Source organism: Oncorhynchus kisutch, linkage group LG29, assembly GCF_002021735.2.
Source record: "Oncorhynchus kisutch isolate 150728-3 linkage group LG29, Okis_V2, whole genome shotgun sequence".
In the NCBI taxonomy this organism is placed as follows: domain Eukaryota; kingdom Metazoa; phylum Chordata; class Actinopteri; order Salmoniformes; family Salmonidae; genus Oncorhynchus; species Oncorhynchus kisutch.
Window position 1 is genome coordinate 16,318,873 of NC_034202.2, and position 23,089 is coordinate 16,341,961.

General features: G+C 47.6%; 1 protein-coding gene across 1 annotated transcript in view; it reads right to left on the reverse strand.

Annotated features, from left to right (window-relative positions):
• Positions 1 to 3,338: 3,338 nt before the first annotated feature.
• LOC109874343 (matrix metalloproteinase-17) overlaps positions 3,339 to 23,089 on the reverse strand; it is an 81,144-nt gene continuing 61,393 nt past the window's right edge. Inside the window, exons 4-10 of the mRNA XM_020466211.2 lie at positions 20,538 to 20,824; positions 11,285 to 11,461; positions 10,232 to 10,334; positions 9,169 to 9,251; positions 8,304 to 8,456; positions 7,269 to 7,526; positions 3,339 to 5,559 (exon numbers count right to left, since the gene is read on the reverse strand). Of these exons, the coding sequence (XP_020321800.1) occupies positions 5,234 to 5,559; positions 7,269 to 7,526; positions 8,304 to 8,456; positions 9,169 to 9,251; positions 10,232 to 10,334; positions 11,285 to 11,461; positions 20,538 to 20,824 (1,387 nt within the window). The 3' untranslated portion in view covers positions 3,339 to 5,233. The remainder of the gene's footprint in view (positions 5,560 to 7,268; positions 7,527 to 8,303; positions 8,457 to 9,168; positions 9,252 to 10,231; positions 10,335 to 11,284; positions 11,462 to 20,537; positions 20,825 to 23,089) is intronic.

Sequence of the window (23,089 nt, forward strand, 5' to 3'; positions counted from 1 at the left end):
CTCCCCCCAGTAGTAGCCTAGTAGTAGAACACCTCACCCTCCCCCCAGTAGTAGCCTAGTAGTAGAACACCTCACCCTCCCCCTAGTAGTAGAACACCTCCCCCTCCCCCCAGTAGTAGCCTAGTAGTAGAACCCCTCCCCCCAGTAGTAGCCTAGTAGTAGAACACCTCACCCTCCCTCCAGTAGGAGCCTAGTAGTAGAACACCTCCCCCTCCCCCCAGTAGTAGCCTAGTAGTAGAACACCTCCCCCTCCCCCCAGTAGTAGCCTAGTAGTAGAACACCTCACCCTCCCCCCAGTAGTAGCCTAGTAGTAGAACACCTCACCCTCCCACCAGTAGTAGCCTAGTAGTAGAACACCTCACCCTCCCCCCAGTAGTAGCCTAGTAGTAGAACACCTCCCCCTCCCCCCAGTAGTAGCCTAGTAGTAGAACACCTCCCCCTCCCCACAGTAGTAGCCTAGTAGTAGAACACCTCACCCTCCCCCCAGTAGTAGCCTAGTAGTAGAACACCTCCCCCTCCCCCCAGTAGTAGCCTAGTAGTAGAACACCTCACCCTCCCCCCAGTAGTAGCCTAGTAGTAGAACACCTCACCCTCCCCCCAGTAGAAGCCTAGTAGTAGAACACCTCACCCTCCCCCCAGTAGTAGCCTAGTAGTAGAACACCTCCCCCTCCCCCCAGTAGTAGCCTAGTAGTAGAACACCTCACCCTCCCCCCAGTAGAAGCCTAGTAGTAGAACACCTCACCCTCCCCCCAGTAGTAGCCTAGTAGTAGAACACCTCACCCTCCCCCCAGTAGTAGCGTAAATGATAACCAGGATGTCACATGAAACATCCACTGCTGCGTTCCTGCTCAGCAAACCCCAGCCCGACAGACTCACAGACACACAGTAGCAATGCAGCCTCTGTAGACTGCCTTAAAGGTTAGGTGTAGAGGAGGGGACAGTTTGGGACATTTCGATCCAAGAGCCAGAGCACCTCAGCCAGTGCAACGTTTTTTAACTCTTACCGTTCAAGTAGTCAGTGTGGGGCACCATGCGTCATGTATTATTGCAGTAGTGGTTGTACAGCGCCATGTGGAGGCACATCAGAAAGGGTTATTACAGAGGAGGTGTGTGTGTCAAATATCCCATCTGCAGAAGAACTAAGATCCAAGGATATTTCCATCTAAAAATCAGACTGACAAATGCGATATGTGCTGGCTTATGGCTCATATAAATAATGTTTTATACAATGTAGACAGTACTGAGATGTGCAAATTCAGCAGTTGTTCTGTTCTCAGATCCGGTGTGTATTTTCATGTCAGAACCTTCCAGCAGTGCAGGTGGTGTAACCTGTCGGAAGGAACACCATCTCCTGTCATTGCTATCAATATCACCACAGATGCTCTGTAAGTGTTTTCTCTGGTCTTGGATGTGGAGTGGCATCGTGGGAGCCCAGGGGTGATTGATCGGCTCTCCCTGGCCCATCTGGAGGATACCCTGCTGCGGCTCGGTCCAAAGCCTCGCGGTCTCAGTTCTGTCAGTCTGGGTGAAGGGATTGAGGTTTTCACACGTACACACATGCACAAACGCATACATTACACACACAGGTGGAGACCGGTAGAGGCTCTCCTCAGAGGGGTAAGGGGAGGACCATCCTACTCAGTGAATTTAATAAAAATACGAAAAATGAAATAATGATCCTTTTTAGATAAAACTATACTAAACGTCAAGTAACTGATTAAAACACATGAAGGTAGCACCATGGTGTAGACAAATGGTGTGTGGCGGGTGATCAGGCTGTATTCATTCCGCAGGTTCTGTTGCAAAACATTTCTTAAATAGAAGCAAACGGAACGAAACCGGGAGGGACCTACCTGAATTTCTCCAATTGAAACTCTCGTTTTAGTATGAACTTGCAGTGTTTGGACTAATGATTACTGCCAGATCAGCTAGATGCAGGCAAGACTGTAAAGCAGTATTGAATGTGTCACCTTGATTACTCCAATTTGTCTCTCGACCTACGCACCTGTATTTTAAACTTTCATTTGTGATGGGTATAGGGCAAATTCAAGTATCATGTAGTAGCCTAAACCTATCAACAACAAAAAACGTCCTCCATAATCTTAAACGGCACCGACTGCCACTGGTGCACGCACGCACGCACGCACGCACGCACGCACGCACGCACACGCACACGCACACACACACACACACACACACACACACACACACACACACACACACACACACACACACACACACACACACACACACACACACACACACACACACGTGTCCTATAGTGCACACCTGTGTGTCTGAGTTTAGATCCCAGTGTCTCCTGCAGGTCAGAGCACAGCTGTGTGTGGAGGTAAGAAGGGTTGTATGTAGTGTAGCAGGGTTGTGCAGAGGTCAACTCCAACCACTGAGAGATGAGGTCCATTGTGATCTTTCTGGTTGAAACAACTTGTCAAGATCTTCCTTGAAATTGGAATCTCTTTGAACATAATGATCTTTTGCCCTGTACAAAGAGTACAAAGAGTACAAAGAGTACCCTCAAGAGTATTTTGCTACTTTAAATGGAGTCAATTGGCAATAACTCAGTTTCTTTATTTTGACCTGGCATTGTGCTGCTTAAGTAATTAGTCAGACTGTTTCTTCCAAACTTCCAAACTGCTGCAGCCTCTGATCTGCAAAAAACACATGGCACGTACGGCTGCTTTCTCTGCGTGCTAATTTCTTAATGCTAGAAAACAGTGGAGGCTGCTGAGGGGAGGACGGCTCATAATAATGTCTGGAATGGAGTGTAACGGAGGGAATGGAGTGAATGGAATGGTATATGGTTGATGCCATTCCATTGACTCCAGTCCAGCCATTATTATGAGCCGTTCTCCCCTCATCAGCCTCTGCTGGAAAATGGTTTGTTTCAATCCTCATGCCATTGTGTGTCTGCCTGAGTGTCTGCCTCACATTTATTTCTCCTTGAGTCAATAACACAGTATCTGGAGTGTTATTGGCTCTAGTCACAGAATCAACATTGTTCAGACTTATTCTCAAAAGTCACTGAACTCTGTCACAAAACACATGCACTACACATAATCCTGAATAAACAGATCTGAAACAGGGAATGAATGTAGAAGATGGCTTGTTACCAGGAGGAGATTGGCATAGTTTGATTGGCATGGTTTGTTTTGCAACGAGGAAACAATAACCTGCGCCTGTACATAAGAAACATGGCTCCCAACAACACAGACAAGAAAGTAACTGTCAGCCTGTGACGGGCTGCCGACACATTGTCCTCCTCTTTCTGTTCAGCCTGGGCTCCCTGTGACACAAAATCATTACACGACCCAGTACACTCCGTCTTACCCCCTCTTTATTTTCCTACAAAAATATTTCACCTTAGAAAAGACGGCTGAGAAATGTACATGTTTTTTGTTGTTGCAACTGCCATAGAACGTTTCACCTCAAATAGATCTGTATATATAGACTGTAAGTAAATATATCTTAGCAATATTCATAAATCTAGTTGTGTTTTGAGTGGGTGCCCTCCTCTCAGCAGGCAGGTCTCTGGTGGATATTCATGTCCTGTACTGGTACCCAGACATCCTCCTATCCTTAGAGATAGTTCATGTTAGGAGAGACAATGGAGAAGGAGAAATGGCGCAGCTGGGTGACCGCTGGGTATCGCTGACAGCTGCAGTGGCCACTGACCTGACCAGACCAAGGCATCATGAAAACCCCATCAAGCACATCCCCGAGTAGGGCTCGACCACAATCCCTCTGTGCTTATTACAAAAATACATCCTAATAATCGATGCTAACGGGTTACCCTCTCTGATAACGGCAGGAGGTGCGACTGTATCTCAGCTGAGAACAAAAAGAAAGATACAGGGGCCAAGGTCTCAAAAGGGCACGCGAGTCCAGTCAAGGAGGGAGAGTCAGTGTCATTACAGGAAATAGTGTCCATTCCATCCAGATAGCCTTGACATTAGAAACTCAGTGAGAGAACAAGCTGTCCAATTATAGTGGAGTGTTCATCCGACCAGCCCACACATTACCAGTTGAATGAGTGAGAGGAGACAGATACATTTGTCCAGCTAGCTCAGACTGTAAAAAACACACACGGAGTGGTCTGTGTGTGTGTGTGTGTGTGTGTGTGTGTGTGTGTGTGTGTGTGTGTGTGTGTGTGTGTGTGTGTGTGTGTGTGTGTGTGTGTGTGTGTGTGTGTGTGTGTGTGTGTGTGTGTGTGTGTGTGTGTGTGTGTGTGTGTGTGTGTGTGTGTGTGTGTGTGTGTGTGTGTGTGTGTGTGTGTCTGTGTGTGTGTGTGTGTGTGTGTGTGTGTGTGTGTGTGTGTGTGTGTGTGTGTGTGTGTGTGAGGGTTCTTAAAGTAACTTTCCAGTAAAAAAACACATTTAAAAGTTCATATTCTGTTAACTCATACGCAAATAATGCTGTTGACTCATCCTATACTAGTATTTGTGGCCAAAGCATAAATTGGAGACAAAACACTTGAAAAACCCAACCTCAAACAGTGAAAAAAATGCTTGGTTATTTCCTCAGAGAGGATGGTCATCTTCCTGAGGAGGATGAGCTAGCCAATCAGTGGTCTAGTCGTGTGAATATTTTTAATGACCGGTATACGCCAACACCATTCTGTTGTTGGGGCACGCCCCACAACATTCCAACAAAGAAAAGCTGTTTTTTAACATAATACATTTTTTGGGGGAAGGAAAACTTTCACTAATATTGTAATTAATAATAGGTCATATTTCACAGAAATCCCAAAACACTGGAGAGTTACATTAACCTCTTATAGTGATTGCAGGAACAAGGGGACAGGGAGCACAACATCCCAGAGGACCACTCTCCTTCTAGACTGCTTAGTCACGGAGGGACATTTTGCTATAAACTTGTTATCATTATCATCATCAGGTTGATATACTATTTCCATTATCGTCACGTTATCACATTTCTAATTCAATCCAGTATCATAATTTAAACATCATTCATTTGAAAGCATATTGATCCATTGAGAAAGATTTGGTATAATAAATAAAACAAATTAACAATGAGGATCCCAATTAAGATAACAATAACAACAAATTCCTCCAGTCATCGTTTTGATTCGATGGTGTAGCTGGTCTGGCAGTACCCAGGCGAAAAGCCCCTTAAGCCACTCCCCCGCCCCGCTCTCAGCAGATTGGCTGCTGTACTTCCTGTCACAGAGTGAGGCCGCTCCCCTCTGCTTACATCATAGAGGGACGTAGGATAGTACCCCAGAGAGAGTCAAGAGGGCAAGTAGCCAGAGGGGGGAGGGGGAGGGCTGGGCTCCCAAGGGCGAGGCAGAGTTGGAGGTGCAGGAGCACACCTCGTAGCCGTTTTCGGCGTGGTCGGCGTGGTGCTGCCCGTGTAGCCGCGTGTTAGCCGTGTTATTGGCCTCTGTGGCTGGGGAGTCCGACTGCATCTCTGTACACACCAGCCAGTCCTTTCCTATGGACCGTGGGTACCCAGCCTCCACCTCCATATCACTGCCCACCACACGCCAGTACTCCTTCCCCTTGAAGAAGTATGAGGAGCCTTAATGAAAAGAGGAAGAAGACAAAGAGGCTGCATAAGTGAAAAAGAGGGTGTGACGATTGATTTTGCTATGGTAATACATCAGTCACTTGATTCTGTCTCGCAGTTTTTCATCCAGTCCCTCTCTCTATTCACCAGTTTGTTTTCCCACACCAGTTCGTATCCCCACAACAAACTCTCATTCTCTTCCTCTCTCTCAAATATAATCCCCCCCCCCCTCATCTGTCTCCTGTGTCTCTACAAGCAGCGATCTCTTCCTCTCTCTCTCTCTCCCTTCCTCGCTCTTATCCTCCCTAGCACTATCTCTCCCACTCTTTCCATCCCTGCCACCACATCCACCTCTCTCCCTGAGGTCTTTGATGTGCTTCCAGTTCCCAGGCCCCCAGGGTCCACGTGTGTATGTATGAATCCTCTGGTGGCTCAGACTGTGTCCTGTGCTCACCGACACCAAACAGCTCCGAGCAGGACCTCTAGAGTTGGCGACGGTACAGAGCCCAGCACACGGAGGAAAGCGCTTACATACACTCAGCCACAGGAGTCGCTACAGGGGAGAAAGGATCTAACTGGCTCATGTGGAGACTCGGCTGGAGCTTGCCATGCGTGTGTGTGTCTATGCACTGTAGAGTGAGTGTGTAAAATGGCTGTGTGTGTTACTGAAGAAGTGATTTTGATAACTTGTGGTCACTATACTGTATGAATATGTTTGATAAGCTATTGTATGTATTTGTGGCTACATTATATGCTTGTTTGTGTGTGTGTGTGTGTGTGTGTGTGTGTGTGTGTGTGTGTGTGTGTGTGTGTGTGTGTGCGCGCGCTTGAGTTTCTGTGAGACAGATAGAGAGGTGAGGGCTGTATACTGCATGTGTGCTTTGGTGTGATATGACTTACCAATGTGTCAGACTGAGTGTACTTTAATTACTGTTAGACTGGAGCTCCACTGGTTAGGGTCTGACTGAGATAGGCATGAGTAAGGAGCTCACTACACACACACACACACACACACACACACACACACACACACACACACACACACACACACACACACACACACACACACACACACACACACTCCAGCTGCAGGCGATTGCTGCCATGACAACCCAACAATGAAAACACAGGCTCAGCAATGAAAACACTATGGTTGAATCCCAAATGACACCCCATTCCTTATACAGTGCACTACTTTTGACCAGAGCCCTATGGGCCCTGGCTGAAAGTAGTGCACTAAATAGGGAATAGGATGCCATTTGGGACAAAGCACCTATCATTCCCAGATCACACTCCAGATCAAAAGACCGAATATCAAATGACATGTTAGGGGCCGTCTGCATTGAGGGCTTTAGAATGCATAGCGCCACCAGGACTGTAGTTTAGGCAGGCTTGACTGACCAATGACCTGGGCTGTTTTTGACTAGATTAGTCTCCAGTCTGAGAGAGTTAGAGGGCAAGGGGGCTGGAGAGGAAAAGGACCCAGTGTGGGTTAGTAGTGGATATACTGTAGAAGTAGACCTGTCAGGACCCTGAGGACATACACTCAGGTACTCCATTCTTTTTTACTAATGCTTCCATTCTTTTTGTGTACTGTCAAGTGCAGTGTACTGAATGTGTTTTTCAGCTTGTATTTAGTTTTACGAAGTGAGCGATATGTGTATATGTAGTAAGTAAATGTGTGTGTTTAGTATGTTGATCTGTGTGTGTCTAATACTCACCGTCAGACCATCGCATGGCGTCGTCTAGTGGGGACGGGATCCCCTTCCACAGTGTGCTGTCTTTTGGGTAGCCCTGATCCATACGCCGTAGATGGTCGTCATAGCGCCAGTAACGGTTGTCCTTGAAGAAGTAGGTCTTGTCATTGTGGAGCCACACAAAGGCCGCGTCTACGCCCTCCATAGGCAGGCCGAAGTCACTGATTGGCCGAGGATAACCCTCCTCCACGTTGTTGTCCTTAAATATCCAATACTTTAGTCCTGAGGAGGCGGGACAAAGGAACGTCAATCAACGAGAGTGAACTGGATAACTTGTTTAATTTAATAACTCAACTGAATGAAAGTGACTTGTGATTAAATCTGTTTTGTGATTAAACTATTCAATTGACTGAAATATAGAGATTCAGGTTTTTACCAAGATACAGGTTTTACCAAGATACAGGTTTTACCAAGAGGTGTTCTTGTTTTTGTGCTTTGGTAATCTTGATTGTATTTTAAACTCTCTGTTATCCACAAAACCGTCAAAAACACCCTCCAAGGCCAATGATGACACATGAAAGCAGCAATCAGCAGTTACACAATAACAAAGTGTTTCCCTACCAGTGTTTTGGTAAAAGGCTGAGGGATGCAGCCGGAGAAATGTAACCACTCTGAAATTCATTGACAGAGCTATGGTTCCAAGGACTGACCATCCATGATATAAAATTATAGTTTTAACCATGTATGTGGCTATATAGTGTTTGTTTACATTAGCTTTATTTACAAACATCGGAGTAAAACAAGCTTATATTTTGTGTTCTGATGCGGTGTGACAGTTGAACCTATAAGCTCACGAGGCATTTTATAAGTTATATCCTTCAAGAATCAATGGGCACAGATCATACATTTATAAGTCCACAAAAGGAAGTAGCAACTGATAGACCTCTTTTCATGTGTTTCTCAGAACACAGTCACCTTCCTTTGACCAGCCCATCATTGGGATCATAGCTGCAGTCCCTGCCTCAACCACGTCCACGGCAGAGTTTCCGAGTTATGTACCTTTGAAGAAGACGATCTTGTGGTCCCCAGGTCTCTCGTAGACAGCGTCCACGCTGTCCAGGTTGGTAGGCAGACCTCTCCAGAACCTGTGGGTCTGAGCCGGACGCAGAGACACCAGGTGCTTCTCCCGCGTCAGACGCCAGAAATACTTCCCTAGGAGGAAAATAGAGAAAGTAAAAGAAAAGTAGAAAGGAAATGTTTTTAAAAAAGTGGAAGAGAGAATACAAAGTCCTTCTCTCTCTGTTTAAGTGTGTGTGTGTGTCTGTACAGGCAGGATTGTGCACTGTATGTGGAGTGTGTGTGTGTGTGTGTTTGTATGCATTGTATGTGTGTTAATTGTAAAATAAGATAAATGGTCCACAGGGAAAACATGTGTGGACACCTCAGGGCATATTGTACCCAGGCAGGCACACAGCTGGCGGATCCAACCAAGCGAACAGGGAGAAGCAGATTCAACCTAGCTCCCAGTATCTGTGTCGGACTGCCTTAGTCTAAGTTTGTCTGAGTTTAGTCACAGCCTGTGCATTATTACTTTGTAATCTGCAGCTCTACAGGGTATTAACAGCGTCCATACATACTTAACTTTAATTATTACCAGGAGTTCTCTTGAGGTTAACCGATGTTAATTAAGATTTTTTTTTTGTTGTTGCAAGAGAGACCTGTCTCATAAAACCTTATAACTGGACAGTAAAATGTATCGAATTGATTGTGTGAGTCAGATGGAACTGGGGGCCCCTCTAGGGCTATCCCCTGTTTTGGTGTGAAGGTGTGTGTGGAACTCAGAGAGATATGCTTGGCTGGGTTCTATATTGATCGCAGGCAGCGCCACACTCTGTTTTCTCTCCTTTCTGGCCTCTCTCTGTACCTTTGAAAAAGAAGGCCTCTCCACGAATCTGGGCCACTGCATCGAAGTGACTAGTGCACCTGTTAGGGGCATCTCGTGCCGGCCTAAGAGAAGGGAGAGAGGGGGAGGGGAGAGAATGAGAGGGGGAGCGAGAGACAAAAGTGAATTATATAATTAATTGAAGAAACGAAGACAGAATGTTCTGTACACCAAACCACTTCTCTATCCCCAGTCAGACGTACTGTAATGTGTGTACGTGTTACTATGCCAGTCTAAATCAGTGTCTTCTCATCTTAAACCAATGTGTGCGTGTCTCTGTTTGTTTCATGTATGCAAAGCGCCCATGCGCACTATATTTGTGTTTATTTTCTGCGTATGCGTGTCAATTAAAAAACGAGCCAAACATCAGAGGAGATGTTATCGTCCTGACGCAGGAGACCGAGGTCCTCACACGCATTATCCCAGTGCTAATGACTGAGTAAAGCGCTTGACGTGTCCTGGCTGCAAATGACGAGGCAATTACAACGACAGGGCTGCTTTTGTGAGACGCTACTCGCCTAGATCCTTATTAACAAAGATCTCCATTCAGGGCTTATTAACAGAGGAGCTGCGAAGAGACAACTATATTAGTGACCTTTGTCGGGCTAAATCCACCTTCTCCACACATTATCCAACAAGATGGAGTGGAGGAGAAATGAGAAGGGAAAGCTACAGAAAAGAGGACAAAGTCTCCGCTTTGTATGAAAATCTATTACATTAGATGAGTGCTGTGTCATCTGGAGACTGGATTTGGTATAAATGGACTCATTTTGTACTGTGAGCACACGCTCGGCTGTACTTTACTGTGACTCGAGAACAAGGTGAAGTAAGAGACTGCTATCTCTCACTGCTGCGGCGTTGTGACAATGTCCAAACTCGCTGACCTCCAGGACAGATGGATGACTGAGGGAGAAAAAATGGGTCTGGAAGTTTCTGAGCTTCAGTTTGGAGGTATACAGGGGTGTGTAGATTTAATGTGTCTGCTTGTGTGTCCGTGTGAGTGTGTGTTTGTGTGTGTGTGTGTGTGTGTGTGTGTGTGACTTACGGGACAGTAGATCTGTTCTCAGGGAGGTCCAGTAGTACAGGTGGGTCAGCCGTCTGGGAGGGATCATCAGGACGCGCCGTATGAGACACTGAATCTCTCACCCCTGGGAAAGATGAGAGGGCAAAGGTCAAGTCAACAGCACTTTGACACGCAACCCCGCATTCAGATAGATATTCAACACATAGGCTGCGTTTACACAGGCAGCCCAATTTGTATATTTTTTTCACTTATTTGTCTTTTAACCAAAAAGATCAGCTCTTTTGCCCATAATTGGGCAAAAGATGAGAACTGGGCTGCCTGTGTAAACGCAGACATACAGCCCCAGCATGACTCAACATGGTCTCTCCCTCCCTCCTTCCATATCTCTCTCTCTCTCTCTCTCACCCTCCCTTTCTTCTTTGTCCTACCTTGCCCGCTAACTCGAGTCTCTTCCCTTCTCCCCCAGCCACTTATCCCCTCTCACCTATCAGTCTTCCTATCCTCCTCGTCTCCCTCTCTCTTCGCCCCTCAAGTATCTGTCTTCCTCTACTCTCCTCCTCTTCTACCTCTCTCAGTAGCATGGCACACAGTGATAAGCAGGGCCTGTGCCACAGGGATGACCAATTAAAGCCCTCTCTTCGCTCCTTGCATATAAACAAATCAATTCTGCTTCCTGTGCCGAGGCCTTGGGTTTTCTGCTCTGCACCGCCATGTCGCGCTGAGGGATGGGCGGCCACATCCCGCTAGGAATCATGGGTAATTATAGGAGACATTTGCAGTGAGTGGTTGAGGGGTGGTGGTAGGTAGGATTTTCTGCACAGCATGTGTACATAGAAGGGATGGCAGGATGCCAGTCCAGTGATCTGTGTAAGTGAGGTAGGTGGGGGCAGGTATAGAAGAGTTATGGAGGAGTAGCTAGGCAGATGTGTGGGCCGAAGGATAAAGATGACTGAAATAGGAACGATAGGAGGAGAGTGGAGGGAGATGACTGGACTATGTGAGATGGAGAGGGGGAGGAGAGAAAGAGAAGTGTTGGTTATAGTATAGGAGAGAGATGTGGGCTGGAGAACGTACCGTAGAGCTGCCAGACGCGGACCTTGTCCTCATAAGGGAGGTCGTACTTGAGTGGGTCCCCCACAGGACCCTGGTAGTACGGCCTCATGATGGACTCTATTGCTGAGGTGTGGGCCAGGCCAATAGCATGACCAAACTCATGCACTGCTACCGCAAACAGATCCATCCCGTGAGAGTCTGAGGAGAGAGAGCAAAAGGATAGAAGTGAGATAGATAACGCTGAGATTTCTCCATCCATTGGAGCAGAGAGCAAAAGGATAGAAGTGAGAGAGATAACGCTGAGATCTCTCCATCCATTGGAGCAGAGAGCAAAAGGATAGAAGTGAGAGAGATAACGCTGAGATTTCTCCATCCATTGGAGCAGAGAGCAAAAGGATAGAAGTGAGAGAGATAACGCTGAGATTTCTCCATCCATTGGAGCAGAGAGCAAAAGGATAGAAGTGAGAGAGATAACGGTGAGATTTCTCCATCCATTGGAGCAGAGAGCAAAAGGATAGAAGTGAGAGAGATAACGGTGAGATTTCTCCATCCATTGGAGCAGAGAGCAAAAGGATAGAAGTGAGAGAGATAACGGTGAGATTTCTCCATCCATTGGAGCAGAGAGCAAAAGGATAGAAGTGAGAGAGATAACGCTGAGATCTCTCCATCCATTGGAGCAGAGAAATGCTTTAATAAAGCTTTGTATCATGAACACACCCCTCACTGATAGACAAGACAAGTCAGAAGAATGTTGTGTTGGCCTAGAAAGCCTTGGCTTGAGTGAACTGGAATGGCTAATAGGAGCAGGAGCCTATTGTGACTTGAGGAGGTAGGACCCAGGAGCAGAGAAGAGAATCAGACGATAGGTGACCGAGTTGATGCGACTCAGGATCTTGAATGGTCCTACATAGCGCGGGGGCGAGACTCCGAGAGTACTCTTTTAAGCGGAGATCACGGGTGGACAGCCACTCCCGCTGACCAGGTTGGAGGAGCCGAAGGGGATTTCGTTGTCGGTTTGCCTAGTTTTGTTATCAAACAGAGGAGCGGAACAAGGTGATAGGCTAGTGTGAAGTTGAACCTGTTAAAAAACAGAGCCCACCGAGCCTAGCGAGTGTTCAACCTCTTCGCTTCTTGAATGGAGACCATGTTCTTGTGGTCCGTCCAGATTACGAAGGAATGAGGTGCCCCCACCGACCGGTGTCTCCACTCGTCAAGTGCCCACTTAACTGCCAAGAGCTCCCGGTTGCCAGCATCGTAATTGCATTCCACCTTTGAGAGCCGCTTGGAGAGAAAGGCACATGGGTGCAGTTTCCTGTCCCCCTCATTCCGCTGTGAAAGGACCGCCCCTGCTCTGGTATCCGAGGTGTCCACCTCTACCATGAAGGGACGAGCAATATCAGGATGAACAAGGATGGGTCCGGAGGTGAAATGTCCCTTGAGCTCCTTGAATGCCCTGTCAGCCTCGGGGGTCCAGCAAAACCGGGTCTGGGACTGACGGGTTAGGGCTGTGAGAGGCGCTGCCACCTTTATACACCACACAAAGTTGTGTATAAAACGTCTGTAAAAATTTGAGTGAGGCGGGACGGGGCCAGTCGGTGACCACCGTAACCTTTACGGGGTCCATCTAGATGCCGGCGGGAGAGATAATATGAGAGATAATATGAGAGATAATATGAGAGATAATATAGCCCAGGAATGAGACTTGGGATACGTGGAACTCACACTTCTCTATTTTGACATATAGCTGACTCTGCAGGAGGCGTCTCGGGACTTGGCAGACATGCAGGATGTGTTCTGGAAGGGTCTTGGAGAAGATCAGGATGTCGTCGGGGTAAATAAAGACGAAACGATTCAACATGTCCCTAAGAGTGTCATTGACCAATGCCGGTAAATTCAATAATCCGAATGGCATGAATCATAGTGGCCACTAGGGGTGTTAAAGGTAGTTTTCCATTCATCTCCCTCCCTGATTCTCACCAGATTGTAAGCATTGCGGAGGTCCAGTTTGGTGAAGAATTGGGGCCCTTGGGTAAGCTCCAAGGCGGAGGACATCAGGGGTAGGGGGTAACGGTTCTCAATCATAATCCTGTTCAGCCCTCGGTAATCGATGCAGGGATACAGATGCCCATCCTTCTTTCCCACAAAGAATAAGCTTGCGCCAGCTGGGGATGTTGAGGAACGAATGAAGCCTGCCTCCAGCGACTCCTGGATGTAGTCATCCATGGATGCTGCTTCAGGGGCCGAGAGGGAGTAAAGAATCTGAAGAGGGATGGGGCATTTCACGCAGGGATTGGTAATGATCAATGAAATGATCCGCGGCCCCGGAGTTCACGAAGGCTTGAATATGGTGCTGATGGTTGTCCCAGTGTAGGGTCACCGGTAGTGACAGTCGGTGACTGGGTAGCCTGGGAGTGACAACACAGCTTGTCAGGGTCTCCCCCTGTCCTGGCGAGCCCCTGTGTTTCCCGTAAGCTCTGGGCAAGTAGAACAGACAGAGATGGCCGAGACCTCCTCAGTAGAGGCAGCAGCTTTTGCACATGCGCATGTCGCCTTCCTGTCGCCTTCCTGTGGGCTTCCTGTGGGCTCAGACGTGTGCGTCCCAGCTGCATGTACTGGGGAAACCAGGATACGGGGATGGTATCAAAGGGACGCTGTCTCCCTCATTCTTGGATGCGGTTGTTGATCTTGAATACAAGCGTTATCAGGGACTCGAGTTTCTCTCCCAGTTTCTGAAAGGCCAGTTCATCCTTGATAAAGTTAGACTGACCCTGGTGGAAGTCGGTGATCAGTGCCTCAGTATTCCACCCACTCTCGGCAGCGAGGGTGCAGAACTCAATAGTGAAGTCAGCCACTGCTCGCGGAGGTTGAAGAGCCGGCTCGCCGCTTCTCGTCTGCCGATTGGACGGTCGAAGACTCGTTGCAACTCGGAAATGAAGGCTGATATCAAATCAAATTTTATTGGTCACATACACATAATTAGCAGATGTTATTGTGGGTGTAGAGAAATGCTATGGAGCTGCAAGATGATGGCTGCTGTTCCCACACCACTGTTGCCCATGCCATGGCTTTACCCGAGAGTAGAGAGAGGATATAGGTGATCTTGGCCCGATCGGTGTGGAACAAGAATGACTGTAGCTCGAACACCAGAGAGCACTGTGTTAGGAACCCCTTGCATCTTCCCGGGTGGCCGTCATGCTACTCGGAGGCTGGGTTCTTCGGTTCCGGGTGCAGGTTCCCTGGGAAATCTACGGTGACGACTGGAGCACTGGGCGCTGAGACTTAGGCAGTTGTTCCTCCTGAGTTGTGGGTGTGCATTGGTTGGAGGGAGTCGGTAAGTGGCCGGAGAGTCTCTGATATTTGGGAAAGTTGTTCTTGCTGTCACCCCAGCAGTGCTCCTTGGTGGGTTATAACATTCTTGATCTGGCCGATCTCTGCTGGGTCCATGCTGGAGGCAGACGCTTGCTGTGACATGAGGTAGGACCCAGGAGCAGAGAAGAGAACCAGACGAGGAACCAGTGGTTTAGAATAAACGTAAATACTTTACTTGCAAAAAGTTCAACAGTAGGTACAAAGTAAAACTGGGACAACAATAAACACTAGGACTCGAAAACCTACTCAGGAGACAAACACACACAGCAACAAATCAAACATCTGCAAAGGGTAACAGAAAACACACATCTCTTAAAAGGGAATCATAATTAGTAATAGAAAACACCTGAGTGTCATAATAGTCTCTAGGGCGGTCTCTGCCGCCCTCTTCTGACGGGTGGAACCATGACGCCAATCTCCTGTTTCTGTAGCATGAGGCAGCTTGATGCACAAGTACACCACCTGGACAGGACGCTAGTCTATTGCAGGGCCTTAACCCCCATTGATCTCCTTCATGTTGAGTGTCAAATCGTTTTTACAGTCTTTGGTATGACTCGGCCGAGAATCAAACTCCCAACTTTTCAATCTCAGGGGGACACAGTGTTTTTCTCTTACTTCTAAACTCATCTTCATATAGTTACAGACTGGCAGACAGGCACAGAGGCTTTTAATGCTTTTAGGGTAGTGGCGCAGAGAGATAGTTATGGAAATGCAGCCTGATCCACGAGCTGTCAGTCACAGACGAGCATGGAGGGACACCTGGAGCGAGGGCAGCATTCTAGAAATACCGTTCCTCTCCTCCACGGCTGAATTTGCTTTTTAAAAAAAAGAAAGAAAACCTGTTCGTCTGGCTCTGCTAAGCGAGACCAAGAGTTCTAACCTGTGGCTAAGAGATTTCGATTGCGGCTCTATCATCCACCAAACTCGGTGTGGTGTGTGTTAGTGTGCCACAGCTAGCTAGGTTCCCTGGTGCTTTGTGTGTGGCTAGCTTTAGATTAGCACAGGCTTGGCTGCATCTCAGGGTCATGCTGAAACACAGACAAATGAGAGAGTTGGTGATAGATTCACTCCTGGTTAGTGTAGCCACCAGGGCGAGGAAAGCCCAATACATGTTGTAATCTAAGGGAGCACATTGTGCAGAAATGGAATGGAGAAATGGAGGAAGGGATAAAAGGAGGGAGAGAGGTTATGGTACCATGGTGACATTTCCTTTACAAGGAGTATGCAGGGTGGAGGAGGAAGCATCTGGGCTGGGATGGGTGGCAGCAGGAGGTACAGAGAGAGAGAGAGAGAGAGAGAGAGAGAGTACAGGCCAGATGGAGTCTGTCTGTCCCATTAGATTTAGGGATGGGAACCTTTTCTAAAAGCAAGCCACAGGTGGCCAGAAAAGGGTGCTGCTGGGAAAACATTAGGAGTCTGTGGAGGATGAGAGGAACAACCCCCTATTCCCTTTTAGAGTCCTTTGTTCACTGACTACAGCAGGTTCAGCCTTGTGGCTGTTTACTCAGCCAAAATGCGTTCAGCTTTGTGGAACCTGACTCCATGCCCCTGTGACCATCTCCAAATATGAATATTTCGATGTCTCTCTCCAATCCTCAGGAGAGGGCTGCTGTTCCTCTGTGGTGATGGCGATGGTGGTGATGGCGTACAGCCTGTTAGCCATGGGGTGCATCCTGGTCTCTGAGGAGCCAGTCAGCCAGAGCAGGGAGACTAAATGACTGGCTGACAGCTTGATAATGTGGATGAGCAGGGTGGACCAATTTCTACCTTCTCCCATATCATTCTCTTCTCTGTCTCTCTATCTCTCTGTCTCTCTTTCTCTCTCCCAGTTTCACACAAACATGAACACACTCAAGTGTGCACACGCACACAGGCATGAACCAAAGCCAAATTGAAAACACACCTGCTTAATGAGCCTTTTGTTTCGGCCACCGTAAGCTGTCTGCATTAGCGAGCAATCAGCAGCGAGATTATGAATAAAAGCAATCTGTCTGCTGTCAAAACAAAAACAGCGTTCCATTTATGTGACTCGGGCCCCAAGAGCCTACCCTGGCCACCACATTTGATGTCACCCCTTACAATCAACCAGTGGGGAGCAGAATGCTAGCAAACTTAAATGGAGCGTTCAGCATTCTTCTAGCTCCGTTTTAAATTCAGTGGTAATTACATACATTAGCAGATGGCCCTGAAAGGGTGGAAAGTTGTAAGGTCCTAGCGAGAACAATACAATGAGAGATATTTTCAGAGAATAGGCAAGGGGCGAGAGAAAAAAAAGGGGTGAGAGGAAAAGCCCTTATTCCTCTGGTAACGTCCATCCTTCTTAAGAAGATTTAGGACCCAGGAAGTCTACTGAACCACCGCGTCTCACTGCTAGCTCTCGACCGTACAAGTTTTCCAACCTCTCCAAAGATGATCCTCTTGTTGGAAAGTTGCAGCAACAACAACCCACTCCAATGTCTAGGACATTGGGGGGGGGGGGGGGGGAAGCCAGGCTTTGAATCCTGTTTCAGACTGACGGAAAAGGACCTTAATGAAAGAAGCACCTGTATGGCTCGCTGTTATGACAGAAAACTAGGGACAACTAGTTAAGGTTTAACTCCCATTTCTAACCCAAAGCACCAACAACGTTTTCATTACACATGTCAGAGAACACAATCCTTCAGTGTCTTAAAACACAACAACAACCATATCACACATACATGTACATAAAGCTAGTCAAGGTAAGGCATTGGTATCAGTTTTAGTAAGTGATCTTTGAGATTAGTATCCTACTGTGTGTGGGGGGGACTAAGAGTCGCAGTGTTGACCCGACGGACTGTGATGTTGAGAAGAAGTTAAGAGATGATTAATTAACTGTATTTCCTGCGCCTCGGTTGACTCACGTCTGCCACCAGAAAGTCAAGGATAACACGAAAAGAAAACAAACACAAATAAATCCAAGTGCTGAAGGACTAGGAAATTATACAAGAAATCAAGATGGTGGTTTGGGGTGTTCATTCGTTTCAGTAAAAGGGTTCATATCATAAGCAAATACTGGAGCGATCTCATTCCCTGTGTGGGTTGAGAAGGGTAAATCATAATATTTATCATCATCATTATCCTTCACTTCCACCTCCTCATCATCATCATTTATTCATGCAGTGATGTGAGATGGCTTGGAGAGAGGCTGGATTTTCCAATCATCTTCCTTCACTTTCTCCCACTTCATTAAATCTAACCCTCCATCCGCCAACCCTCTCAGTGTATTCCCTTGACCCCCACCGCCTCTCTCCCTCCCTCCCTGTCTGCTCCACCTGCCAGTCCCTGTGTAGGCAGCTGCTGCCTGCCTGCCTGCCCGGCCTGGCCTGGTGGGAGCCCTAATTGGAGCAGAATGAGCCACTGTCCAGGAGCATATGGCCCCCAGGCCTCCTGCAGGACAGAGGGAGACCAGGGCACGGCCTGGCAGCCTGGCGCCATCACCAGGCATACAAGCTGGGCCAGTCTGCATCACGCAGCCCCGCATCTCTCCTACCCCCATCTCCTACCCCCTACACTGAGGTCTGGGTCCCACAAGCAAGCATACAAGGCCCTTCCTCGTCCTCCATTCGGCAAATCAGATCATGACTCCGTACTCTTGCTTCCTGTTTAAAAGCAGTACCTGCGATTCGCTTCGTTGGGAAATGGTCACTAAAATCAGAGGATATGCTTCATTTTATGCATGCTTTGACAACAACAATGTGCCGGGAGTGAAGGCGGTCACCGACCCAGAGGACTGGGTGATCTCTGAGGCAGACGTGAGAAGGGTCTTTAATCAGGTCAACACCCGCAAGGCCGCGGGCCCCGACAGTATTCCAGGGCGCGTTCTCACAGTAATTTTCAACTTCTCCTTGTCCCAGTCTGCAATCCCCACATGTTTTAAGATGACAACAGTCACCCATGATCAAAACAACTCTAAGGCTTCATGCCACAATGATTACCACCCTGTAGCACTCATTTCCATAATCATGAAGTGCTTTGAGAGGCTGGTTACGGCACACACTATCTCCATCATCCCAGCCACCCTAGACCCACTCCAATTTGCATACTGCCCCAACAAATCCATAGATGACGCAATCTAAATTGCTCTCCACACTGCCCTCAACCACCTAGAGGAAACAGGGGGGACGGGGGGGGGGGGACGAGAATGCCCCCATCCACATCGATGGGTTGGCAATGGAGCAGGTAGACAGTTCAGTGTCTAAATCACTAAAGATTTAAAATGGTCCAAACACACCCACACAGTCTAGAAGAAGGCGTGACAGCGCCTCTTCCCCCTCAGAAGGTTGAAAAAGTGTGGCATGGGCCCTCAAATCCTTAAAAGGTTCTACTGCTGCACCATTGAGAGCATTTTGACTGGCTGCATCACTGCTTGGTATGTCAATAGCACCGCCCTTGATCGATTGCACAACAGAGGGTTGTGCGGACAGCAAGCTCCCTACCTCTTTGTCAGGCGGTGTTTTTTTTAAAAGGCCTGGAAAATCATGAAAGACCCCAACCACCCAAAGCCATAGACTATTTTCTCTGCTGCAGCACGGCAAGAGGTACCAATGGGCTTCTGACACCAACGGGCTTTTGAGCAGCTTCCATCCCCAAGCAATACGACTAATAAATAGCTCACAAAATAGCTACACGGACCGAGTTTACCTTATATCTTTATTGACCTTTTATTTCAGTCTCTATGCACACTCACAGGGCCCTACACACTCACACACATTGTCACTCCAACACATACACACACACACACACACACACACACACGCACACACACACACATGCACACAAACACTCACTCACTCCATAATTTCCTTACTCACACATAATATGCACATACATTTATTCTGACTCCACACCCACGCACATACAAGAGGCTGCTACTCTGTTCATCTTATATCCTGCTGCCTAGTCACCTTACCCCTATACTGTACATATCTACCTCCTTCACTCAAGTATCCCTGCACATTGTTCATATGGTATTGGAACTGACTTTTTAAATATATGCTTACTTATTTACTTTACTGTGTATTTCATATTTTCTTTTCTTATTTCTCAAGTTTTTTTTGTTATTGATTATTGCATTGTTGGGTTTTGAGTTTGCAAGAAAGGCATTTCACTGTACTTGTGCATGTGACATTAAAACGTCAAACTTGGGTCGGTTTGTCTTTGGGATCTGTCCTGCCCTGTTAGAGAGGTAATGGGCCAGCATACATCACACATTGCATCACCTCTCCAGATGTGTTTGGCTGTCTATCTTTGGAGGTATTGGGCTTGGCTAGAGTGGAATGTGAATCTATAAACTGTAGGATCTGTACTTCTGGGTGCTCTCAGCGGTTCTAGTCTCATCATAGACAGGGAGACGTAGGTGGAGCTCATTCTTGAGAAAAAGAGACAAACATTTTCCAAAACTGTCTGCACTCGCCTGCCACCCTCTTCCTCTGTCTGTCTCGGGAAGGAAGGAGAGGTAAGGTCATAACAGAGAAGGCATGACTTTCTCCATCAGAGATGGACAGGGAGGGAGCGATGGGAAGCCACATTGAGTCCACTCAGTCTAATGAGAATGGGAGAGAGGGGGGGGGGGGGGGGGGGGAGGAGGTGGGCAGTCCTCAGCCGAGCAGCCGAGCAGCAGCAGGCAGACTTAATGATTAATGAGAGCATCCCTGTGTCTGGGAGCATTTAGTAGATCTGAATGACCCATGGCTGACCGACCAACCGCTGGAGCTGCAAGGTGTCACAAGGTGTCACTGGGCATCACACACATGCAACCATGTGCAAACTCCTTGAAATGCACATACACATAAATATAATGAACAAATGAACATGATATCACATATACAATACATGCACAATACACACTAGTCACTGAAGGTACAGTAAACCACCAACCACTCACCTGGTGATCTGAAGGTCCAGGCCTCATCATCATCAAAGTGGGTGTCCCCGGCCGTGAACCTCTCTCCGGGGAAGAAGGCGTGTGCCACGGTGCCTCCCGGCCCATCGAAAGGGTACCCGTCGTTGTGGTCGGCCTTGGTGAAGTCGATCTGGATGTCTGCGTCGTTGCCCGCAACTTCATGGAAGTTGAGGGGGGAGATGTCACTCCAGACCTTGAGGGCGTAGTACATGAGAGCTCGTACCGTATCTCGACCCAACAGAGGAGACTCCTTAGGAAAGGTACGAATCCTGGAGATGGAGAGGAAGAGAAGAGGGAGAGGGGACCAGGTGGGAGACGAAGAGAGGAGAAGAGGAGAGGATGAGAGGAGAGTGGAAGCAGATGGAAGTAGGAACAGGGAGAGAGGAGGGCCAGGCAAGAGAGGAGAAAAAAGATAGGAGGAGAGGAAGAAAGAGTGTGAGAGGTCAACATTCAAAATTAGAATACAGTACAAGTACACTGGCAGAGCTGCATTCACTGTTCAACAAAATGTTAGCTGATGCCAAAATATTGCCAGTTCATGCATGACTACAGGGCTTGTTTGCAGATACCCACTGATTGTATCTCCTTTTCCATTTCATGGCTTGGTGAGCCCTCGCAGCTGGAAACACATTGACCATAGTGTTAGAATACATCAACATCTTTGAACTGAGTTGCGGAGAGAGAGGAGAAAGACAAAAAATTAGATTTTTTAGGAATAACTTTTGAGGTACTCCCTCCCTCCCTCCCTTCTCTCTCTCTCTCTCTCTCTCTCTCTCTCTCTCTCACTGTCTCACACTCTCTGTCTCCCTATCTCCCCCATCTCTCTCTGCCTCTGCTGCAGCAGTAATAGGATTTGAATAAACAGAGGGGCAGTCATACTCTCGCCCTCTCTATCCCCTCTCTCTATTTCCTACCCCTCTTCTCTCACTCTCCTCTGTGTGTGTTTGTCCAAACCGTACAGAGAGTGATTGGGAACCCACTGTGCCACTCCCACACACACATCCCCTCTCCTGAGATGGCCTTTCCACCCCAGACCAGATCGGTAGGAAATGTATGTAAAGTTCACCTGTTAAAGCTTGAGGACTCCCGCTAGGAGTCCCCCACACACACAGGACTCCCGCTAGGAGTCCCCCACACACACAGACCCACACACACAGACCCCCACACACAGACCCACACACACAGACCCACACACACACAGACCCACACACACAGACCCCCACACACACAGACCCACACACACAGACCCCCACACACACAGACCCACATACACAGACCCCCACACACAGACCCACACACACAGACCCACACACACAGACCCACACACACACAGACCCACACACACAGACCCCCACACACACAGACCCACACACACAGACCCCCACACACACAGACCCACATACACAGACCCCCACACACAGACCCACACACACAGACCCACACACACAGACCCACACACACACAGACACACACACAGACCCCCCTGCACACACACAGACACACAAGACCCCCCCCCCCCCCCCCCAGAGTGGGATTCACTTAGCTAGCCATCCTCCACACCAAACACATGCTCAATAGCATTATTACAGGTGCTTGGTCAGCCATAGTGTAGGAATAGCAGCTTGCTAGCCAAGGTCAGAGGCAGACTCCCCTGCATCACAGATGCACCTTAGAGACTGCTTCCCTATGTACAGAGTCTAGATCTGACAAGAGAGGTAGTGATGTCTCCAATTTCTTTGAGCAATATGGCTCAGTGTTATTGTACAGTCACTGTTGATGTGTCGATCATTTTGGACCCCACTGTAAATAGATACACGTGTTGTTGTTTTGGCTCTGTACTCAAGCACTTTGAATTTGACCGGATAAAATGACTATGTAGCATGTCTATGTATCATATGCAGACTGTCAGCTTTAGTTTGAGGGTATTTTCATCCACATCGGGTGAACCGTTTAGAAATTACATCACTTTTTGTACATAGATTCCCCCCATTTTAAGGGACCAAAAGTTTTGGGGAAAATTCACTTATATGTGTATTAAAGTAGTCAAAAGATAAGTATTCCTAGCACACAATGATTACATCAAGCTTCTCACTCTACACACTTGTTGGATGCTTTTTGTTCTGGTTGTGTTTCACATTATTTTGTGCCCAATAGAAATAAATGGTAAATCAAGTCTCCCAGGCGCAACTCAAATGTTGACTCTTCGTTTGCAAGTCCAGTCACAGCTCCTGCGCTCCCATAGTCTGATGACTCAGAATAAGAGTGGGGGAAAAAACATAGAACGTTGAAACAAAGTAATTTTTCTCTTTCTCACTTAAATCTCTCAGCAGGATTAACCTCCCTAACCCTGATATGAAATGAGCTGTCTTTCTCTCTTCATGGAAACGTATATATGCAAACATACAGATTCTCTCTACTGACAGACATATGCAGACACACATGGACACACGCAGGTGCGTTTAAAGGATGTCACGGATTCTTGCTTAACAAGTACCTCTTCCTCCTGATTCGGCTCACACCAAGGCTCAAACCCA